A 9,058-nucleotide genomic window follows, 5' to 3' on the forward strand; every position below is an offset into this window, starting at 1 on the left:
TGTGTGGAAGTATTTTACACTAAACACCACAAGACAAGACAGCAACGTGCACTGTCTGCAGAGCCACAGCGCCACATTAAACCACGGTAAAGTTAGTTTTATGTTGGACATTCGAGCTCCGGGGCTTCAGGGGGCGCTGCTCTTTGCTCAACCCAAAAGAGGCGACTCGACCCCGGCCAGCAGCGTCCACTCTGCCCCGCTCAGTCTGCTCGTCTCTGAGGAGGGACAGACTGAGCGGGGCTGACCCAGATCAGACTGCCTGCTTCGGACTGAACAAGAAGAAGACGTCGCTGAAACCACGGAGCTCTAATGTTTACAGAGAAGTTGATAAACTTCATCATTAATGACCGACCACTATCAGTTGTAGAAAACAAAGGATTTCACAGTTTGATACTTGCAGTCAAGATATAGTTTACCCTCCAGGAGATATTTATCAGTACAACAGTAGACAATCATAAAAAACATGTGATGTGAAAAATAAAAGAAAATTATATTTATTAAAAAATAAATAAACATAAACAGCTACATTATAAAGTGATGTAAAATACTAAAAACAGGAACATGTCTGTGTTGGTTTATGTCATGAACTAAGCAGGTGTTTATAGTCTTTTTTATTTATTTATTTTATTTAATTAATTTATTCATTCAGTTAAAAGAAACAAAACAAAATCATCAAAAAGAAAACATTGAATGAAAGAGTGCAGAAAGAAGAAAAATCTTAGATCTGCCCCTCATTTAAAAAATAAAATATAAAACAACTTTAAACAATCACTTAAATTACTCACTTTAATATCCACTTTAAAGCTAGGAATAAAAAGAAACATGTTTTGTGTTCGCAGAATTTAATTCTAACTTTAAAACTTATCCAACATTAATAAAACTTACCTCAAGTTGCCTTTTTGGACATGCATGCATATATTTGTACAAACTGTACTTGAGAGGAGATTATTACAGCCTCATATAAAATCAGTGATGATCATGATATTGGAACTGGGTCCGTATCAGCCGATATTCAGACTTAGGTATCGATATCGGATCGGAAGTTTAAAAAAAGTGGATCGGTGCATCCCTGATGAATACAAATTAAATATATCTCGCTGTCAGAACGGCACTCGGTTGAATGTGTGGATATGTTTTAAAGTTGTTGAAAATACTGTAGATAAATTAAAGTATGGCGCACTGCCGTTTGTTTGTAGCTGCTTTGGCTGATGGGATGGTTGAAGAGTCTTCTCGTCTCTCTGGAGTTGTCTCTGTTTCAACATCTGCCTGAACATCTGTCTCCTCAAGCTCTGTTTGTTCTGGAGCTCCTTCATTTTCATCTCTTCCTGCTCCCTCCTCCTCAGCTGGTCCTACATCCTGGACAGAAGTTTCATGGTCGTCTTTTACACGTTTTCTTTTGGAGGAGCCTCCTGTTAGTTCAGCCAGGGTGATCTCCATCTGTGCAGCTTCAGAGATGTTCTGCATGTTTTCCTCCTCATCACCATCTCCCTCGTCTGCGGTCTCCACTGGTGATGCTGTCTCTTTCTCCTCCACCCTGTGCTCCTTCCCTCCACCCTCTTCTTTGTCCTGTGGAGTCCCATCAGCTGGAGTCAGAGGTGTTAGATCCAAGCATCCTTTGGTCGAGGAGGCTGCCTTCCCCCCAGGAGGTGCAGCTGGTCTGTTGGTGTCTGAGTCTTGTTTCAGCACCTCCTCATCTTTGCTGACTCGACTTTCATCCTGACCTCCAGAATGAAGATCTGTGATCAGATCATCATGGGACTCTAACCAGTCCCAGTCTGGTTCTGCTGAGGTCAACTCAGAACTTGCTGGGTCCATCAGATCCACGGGAGGTTCTGTTACTTTAGCTGCAGCCACAGAGACTCGTTTTTGTGTCGTCGTTTCTTTCATCGTTTGTTTGTCATCATCTTCTAGAGATCGAGGGAAAGGGTCTAACTCACAGGGAGAAGAACTGGCACTGGACCTGAAGAAATCTGTGACTTCTTCTGACACTCGCAGCTCTTTTTCAGACTCGAGCAGTGACTCTTCAAAGTCAAGCAAGTCTTGGGGAAGGATTCGCTCATCTTCCTCTGGGAAACGGTCTTTTCCTGGCTGTTTCACCTCCTCAGCAGGAGTCTCATCTATGAGGGCATATTTCTCTAAATATCCTTGGGCCTCTCGATCAGAGTGCCTGCTGTGGAAAGACTTCTCAGAGGTCATGCTTTCAGTGTCCTCGTCTTTTCTCCGGGTGCCCAGCGCCTCTTCGTACAAGTCAGTGTAGAGAAAGGCCATGGCTTTTGGTTCTTCCAGCAAAACTGGGTCTATAATTTTTGGAGGTCCTTCAGGAAGAAAGACTGGAGTAAGGATGTCTTCCTGGCTACTAAACAAAGTTGAACCACTTGATTTGGAAGGAAGCCTATATTTTGCACCCTCTGCTCCTCCAACTTCATCATCCAGACTTTTTACAGGGTAACTATCTGTACCACCGTAGAAGACTTCATCTAGAAGCTCACTGGTGAGTTCCTCCAAACTGACAGTGTCTAACTTATCGTTATCCACACTTTTAGTGATGGTATAGTTTTCAGACTGCTCTGAACTCTCTGTGTTCTGTTTTTTTGTGGTAGCCTCTGCCTCTTGGTGCTCCTGATGGTTTGCAATGACAGCAGGACTTCCTGGAGCCTGGGCATCTATCAGAGAGAAGGCCTCAAAGTAGTCCATATTCCTAACAGCTCCTCTGCCTGTAGGTCTGGCCACTGGAGCCCCCGGTGGATCCATTGCACCTAGACATGCACAATGTGGAGGCTTGAACTGGTCATTTGCCTTCACTTCAGAATCTGTTGGAATCAGCATCTCGTTGTCTTGGGTCTCCTCGTTGGCTTTCAATGCAAGACTGTCCTCCAGATATGAAAGGTTGTCGACCATTTCTTTGCTCTCCTCTTCGTCCACGGTGGCTAGTTTAGGGGGAACAACAATATTAAGGATTTCAGAGCCTTCAGACACTATGCTGAACAAGCACTGCTCGTTGTCTGCCAGAGGACAAGTTGCTCCCTCTCTGTCTTCTTCTCCTTCAAACTTGACATTTGGTTTAGAGACTTCCACTAACTCTGGCCGGCCTGAGAAGTTCTCAGAGCTCTCCGCAAGAAAGACTAGTTGTTTTTCTGCTTTGCTCTTCTGACTGCTCTCCTTTTCTTTAGTTTTTCTTTGTTTTGAAAGCATCTCATCGTCCAGGACAAATATAATCTTTCCTGCTGATCGAGACCCAGATGTTGTGACTTGTATCGGAACTGGAGAGACATCTGTAGCCTCAGAAAGCCACGACATGCAGCAGCCCCCTGGGGTCGTCTCCCAGGCAATCCCACTGTCCTCCCCTTGCATTGTTACCATGGAGAACGAGGAGTCCATCATCAGACACTGCATCTTGGGCTGGATGCTGTCATCATTGACAGCCTCTCGATAACTGAACAAAACAGAAATAACTTTTATTAGAAGTGAAGCTGAACACATTCTGGAGTTTTACACAAGATATTTTAATACCAAAAGGATTGTCCCGCTGCACATTTTTACTATTTAATAATCCACCACCACTACCGCAAAAACACGCCCAATGTTTTGTTTGTGTCTGTAATGTTAGAAGAATATCTTATAAACCACCATACAGATTTTACAGAAAGTCTCAGATCGGTCAATCATTGCACAACTGATTACCTTCTGGAGTCCAACACCAGACAGCCACCACAGACAAGAGAAACATTGACACAATTCATTGAAACTGAAAAATTCAGATTTATGAATCAGAACCAGCTGATCTTATAATAAATAATCCATCCATCCACCAATCATCTATCCATCCATCCATCCATCCATCTTCCATCCATCCATCCATTAGCTTTATCTGCTTCCTTTTCAAGTCACGGGGGTCACTGGTGCACAAGTCCAGCCATCACTGGACTGGTCTCCAGTCCATCACAGGGACGCGTAGAGACAAACGAGACAACCATTCACTCTCTCTCTCACCTAGGGACAATTTAGAGTTACCAGTCAGTCTAACATGCATGTTTTTGGTCTGTGGGAGAAAATGGAGTACCTGGAGAAAACCCACGCGTGTACGGAGAGAACATGCAAACTCCATCCAGAAAGGTCAATTCAATTCAATTTATTTATGTAGCTCCAAGTCACAACAGAAGTCGTCTCAGGACACTGAACAGAAACATCCATATATAAAATAATAATTTAACATTATTTATCTAAGGAGCAGACAGCCTTGAGTTTAACTCCATCACAGAACTCTCATCTTGAACAAGCATGAAGGCGACAGTGTCACTAATCACGCCCCTTAGATTATATTTTCAGTAGATCTATCCTGTTGGTTTCATTTATTGTGTCCGCTCCTGTAGTGTATATTTATTCATGTGCGTTTTAGGTTGTCTTCGCTGCATGCTGGTATAGGGCGTCATCACTGTTTGTTTAGCTTTGTCTTCATGGCAGCCAGCAGCAACTGATTAGAGCTCAACTGGCTGCATCTGTCACTCTCACCCTATATAAGCTTCACTCTTTCTCTTCTTCGGTGCCCAGTAGTTGAAAACAGTTTTCTGCAAATAGACACCTCGCGTTCTTGATCCTGTTTTGTTCCCCCCAGCCATAGTGTTCCCCTGTCATAGTTTACCTGTTCTCCTCGTTCCTGTCCCGCTCCTGGTTTCTGTCCTTACCTCTCAGTTCGACCTCCTGGCTCCTGGACCCACGACTCAACTGGACTTCTTCTCTCGCTCTACCCCTTGGATAGTTAAGCCTTCTGTCTTCAGATCTGACCTTCGCCTGTACGACTACGCTTCTTGGTCTGCTCCTTCGGTCCCTTCAGTCATCTGCCCTTTGGTTTTGGACCCTGGCTCATTGGACCATGACTCTGCGCATGATGGACTCATCACCTGCCTGTCGCTGCAGCCAGCTGCAGTCCCTCACCGGACTCAGCTCCTCCAGCAGCGGTCCGGATCAGTTGGAACAACTCCAGCCTCCAGAACCCCCAAAATCATCTGAGACAGTTAGTGGTCCTCCTTATTTGACTTTTCTGCTCCCCACAGTCTCCTGCATGACCCCTAACCAATCTCTGTCTCATAGACTTGTCCCTGATCTGGAACCAGAACCAGTACCAGAACCAGCCCAATCTGCAATATTCCACCTAGAAAATAAATATATATATTTTTTTTTACTTTGTGTGGTGATTTTGGTCCAAACCTTAGGGGGTTCGTTACAGACAGTGTAAAGGAAAAACTCTCTCATGAGGAAGAAACCTAGCAGAACCAGGCTCAAGACAAGCGGCCATCTGCTTCGACTGGCTGGGTTTGGTAGGAACAAATACACAATGGCAGGTCAAGAATCACATGTTAAGGATAGAAAAAATAATTACAAATACAAAACAGGTTAAGCAGAGTAAGTAAAGACAGCAGCAGAGTGAAAATTGTGGTCAGTTTGTCCTCCAGCAGTGTAAGCCTATAGTAGTATAACTAAGGGACCGCTCAGGAAACCCAAGCCGACCCTAACTATAGGATTTAGCAAAAAGGAAAGTTTTAAGCCTAGTTTTAAAACTGGATAATGTGTCAGCCTCATGGACAGAGATTGGAAGTTGGTTCCACAAGAGAGGAGCCTGATAACTGAAAGATCTGCCTCCCATTCTGTTTTTGTAAACTCTAGGAACCACAAGTAAACCTGCAGTCTGAGAGCGAAGTGCTCTGTTTGGAAAATATGGAACAATAAGATCTGTAATATAAGATGGAGCTAGGTTGTTGAGAGCTTTGTAGGTTAGAAGTAAGATTTTGAATTCTGTTCTGGATTTGACAGGGAGCCAATGGAGAGAAACTAAATTTGGAGAAATATGATCTCTCCCAGTAACTCTAGTTAAGACTCTGGCAGCAGCATTTTGGATCAACTGAAGACGTTTTAAAGAAGTATCTGGACACCCAGATAATAAACCATTGCAATAGTCCAGTCTAGACGTGACAAATGCATGGACCAGTTTTTCTGCATCATCTTTAGATCAGATGTTTCTAATGTTAGTGATATTACGCAGGTGGAAGAAGGAGGTTCTAGTAACGTTTTTAATGTGGGGGATAAAAGACATGTCCTGATCAAAAATAACACCAAGATTTTTAACATTAGAGCTGGAGGACAGATTAATGCATCTAAGGAGGGAGAGAGACTGAAACATTCATTCCTAAGGTGCTCAGGTCCAAAAACCAAAACCTCAGTCTTGTCTGTTCAACAGGAGAAAATTAAGGGTCATCCAGGTTTTTATTTCTTTAAGACATGCTTGTAGACTAAGTAGCTGATTGGATTCATTGGGTTTAATGAACAAATATAATTGTGTATCATCAGCATAACAATGAACATTTATCTCATGTTGTTTAATAATTTTACCTAATGGAAGCATGTATAAAGTAAAGAGTATTGGTCCAAGCACTGAACCTTGAGGAACTCCATGACTAACTTTGGTGTATGAAGAAGATTCATTATTTACATTTACAAACTGGAATCTATCAGATAGATATGATTTAAACCATTTTAGAGCTGTTCCTGTAATCCCAATATCATCATATTCAAGCCTCTGTAGTAAAATATTATGATCAACTGTATCAAATGCAGCACTGAGGTCTAACAGGACCAGTAGAGACACAAGTCCATTGTCTGAGACCATGAGAATATCATGAGTTACTTTTACTAGTGCTGTTTCTGTGCTATGATGAGCTCTAAACCCTGACTGAAACTCTTCAAACAGATTATTTATTTGTAGATGTTCACACAACTGACCTGCAACTATTTTCTTTAGAATTTTTTAGATGAAAGTTAGATTAGATATAGATCTATAGTTGGCTAGGATTTCTGAGTCAAGATTATGTTTCTTAAGTAAAGGTTTCATTACAGCAATCTTAAAGCTCTGTGATATGTAACCATTTATTAAAGACAAATTAAGCAGATCCAAGACGTGATAATTAATTAATTAATTAATTAAATTAAAGGAAATACCTCTTTAAACAGTCTGGTTGGGATGGGATCTAGCAGACATTTGGATGGTTTGGATGAGGTTATTATTTTTGACAATTCAGAGAACTCAACAGGACAAAAACTGTCCAAACATAAATCAGGCTCTAGTGAAATTTTAAAGTTGACTCATCTGACACAGAACCAGAGGTGATAGTAGGAATGTTGGTTTGAATTTTCTTTCTAATTGAAACAACTTTATTTATAAAGAATCTCATGAAGTCATCACTGCTTATAGTTATAGGAATACATGAATCAACAGAGAGGGGATTTTTCATTAGACTAGCTATGGTACTGAAAAGGAACCTCGGGCTAGTTAGTACATTAGTAGAGCGCCATTTTCCTTCTAGCTTTCTAGATGTCAGTTTTAAAGTACACAACTCAAAATTGGACCAAGGAGCTAATTCCTCTAATTGATTTTTCTTTTTCAGCGGAGCAGCTTCATCGAGTGAAGTTTGCAAAGTAGTTGTAAAATTATCAACTAGATGATCTAAGTTACTTCTCCCTATGAATTACTCTGCAAGACAAAGGAAAGCGATGGAAGAGAATCTTTAAATTTGGTTACAGCGTTTTCTGATAAACACCTACTAAGATGAAATTTACTCTCAGTGACTGTGTAGTCATCCATCCATCCATCCATTATCTTTACCTGCTTATTCCATTTTGGGCCACGGGGGTCACTGGTGCCCATGTCCAGCAATCACTGTGCGAGGGGCGGGGTACCCCCTGGACAGGTCTCCAGTCCATCACAGGGCCACATAGAGACAAACGAGACAAACAACCATTCACTCTCTCACTCACACCTAGGGACAATTTAGAGTTACCAATTAGCCTAACATGCATGTTTTGGGTCTGTGGGAGGAAACCGGAGTACCCGGAGAAAACCCACGCATGCACGGAGAGAACATGCAAACTCCACCCAGAAGGCCCCTGGACCTGGGTTTGAACCAAGGACCTGCTTGCTGAGAGGCAGCAGCTCTACCAGTTGCGCCACCGTGCTGCCCACTGTGTAGTCATTTGATGTAAATTCAAAAGTAATTAAAAAATGGTCAGACACAACAGGATGTATGGTCAGGAGGCAATCCTTGCTATGAAGCAACAGCACTAACCACTGCTCCACCAGGTCACATTTTAGCAGCCATGTTTCTAGCGGTCTCATTTTCTCCACAGTACAGTAAACCTGAGAAGTCTACCTGTTCTGAAGGTTCTCCACCTCATCACTGGGGTCAGGGTTCTGACCCACAACATCGTCCAGGGTCAACATCATCATCTCGATGTCCAAGTCTGAGCGTGTGGACTCCTCCATCGTTGGGGTCTCTTGATGGATTTGTTGAGGGTCTCTTGGTGGATTTGTTGGGGGTCTGTTGGTGGATTTGTTGAGGGTCTCTTGGTGGATTTGTTAAGGGTCTCTTGGTGGATTTGTTGAGGGTCTCTTTATGGATTTGTTGTTTTTTTTTAGTGGATTTGTTGAGGGTCTCTTGGTGGATTTGTTGGGGGTCTGTTAGTGGATTTGTTGAGGGTCTCTTGGTGGATTTGCTGAGGGTCTCTTGATGGATTTGCTGAGGGTCTCTTGATGGATTTGTTGAGGGTCTCTTGATGGATTTGTTGAGGGTTTCTTTATGGATTTGTTGTTTTTTTTTAGTGGATTTGTTGAGGGTCTCTTGGTGGATTTGTTGAGGGTCTCTTTATGGATTTGTTGGTTTTTTTTAGTGGATTTGTTGAGGGTCTCTTGGTGGATTTGTTGAGGGTCTCTTGGTGGATTTGTTGGGGGTCTGTTAGTGGATTTGTTGAGGGTCTCTTGATGGATTTGCTGAGGGTCTCTTGATGGATTTGTTGAGGGTCTCTTGATGGATTTGTTGGGGGTCTTTTAGTGGATTTGTTGAGGGTCTGTTAGTGGATTTGTTGAGGGTCTCTTGATGGATTTGCTGAGGGTCTCTTGATGGATTTGTTGAGGGTCTCTTGGTGGATTTTTTGAGGGTCTCTTGGTGGATTTATTGAGGGTCTCTTGGTGGATTTGTTGAGGGTCTCTTGGTGGATTTGTTGGGGGTCTTTT

The 9,058-nt window shown here is 42.6% G+C and overlaps 1 protein-coding gene across 1 annotated transcript; it reads right to left on the minus strand.

Moving 5' to 3' along the window:
* Positions 1 to 1,164: 1,164 nt before the first annotated feature.
* si:ch1073-398f15.1 (cardiomyopathy-associated protein 5) lies at positions 1,165 to 8,774 on the minus strand. The gene is made up of 3 exons (XM_037677285.1): positions 8,721 to 8,774; positions 8,199 to 8,401; positions 1,165 to 3,433 (listed from the first exon to the last, which is right to left on the minus strand). The coding sequence occupies exons 2-3, from the start codon at positions 8,309 to 8,311 to the stop codon at positions 1,165 to 1,167; spliced, it is 2,382 nt and encodes a 793-aa protein (XP_037533213.1). The 5' UTR covers positions 8,312 to 8,401; positions 8,721 to 8,774.
* Positions 8,775 to 9,058: the final 284 nt, after the last annotated feature.

This window comes from Nematolebias whitei, chromosome 5 (genome assembly GCF_014905685.2).
Source record: "Nematolebias whitei isolate Nwh7 chromosome 5, NemWhi1, whole genome shotgun sequence".
In the NCBI taxonomy this organism is placed as follows: domain Eukaryota; kingdom Metazoa; phylum Chordata; class Actinopteri; order Cyprinodontiformes; family Rivulidae; genus Nematolebias; species Nematolebias whitei.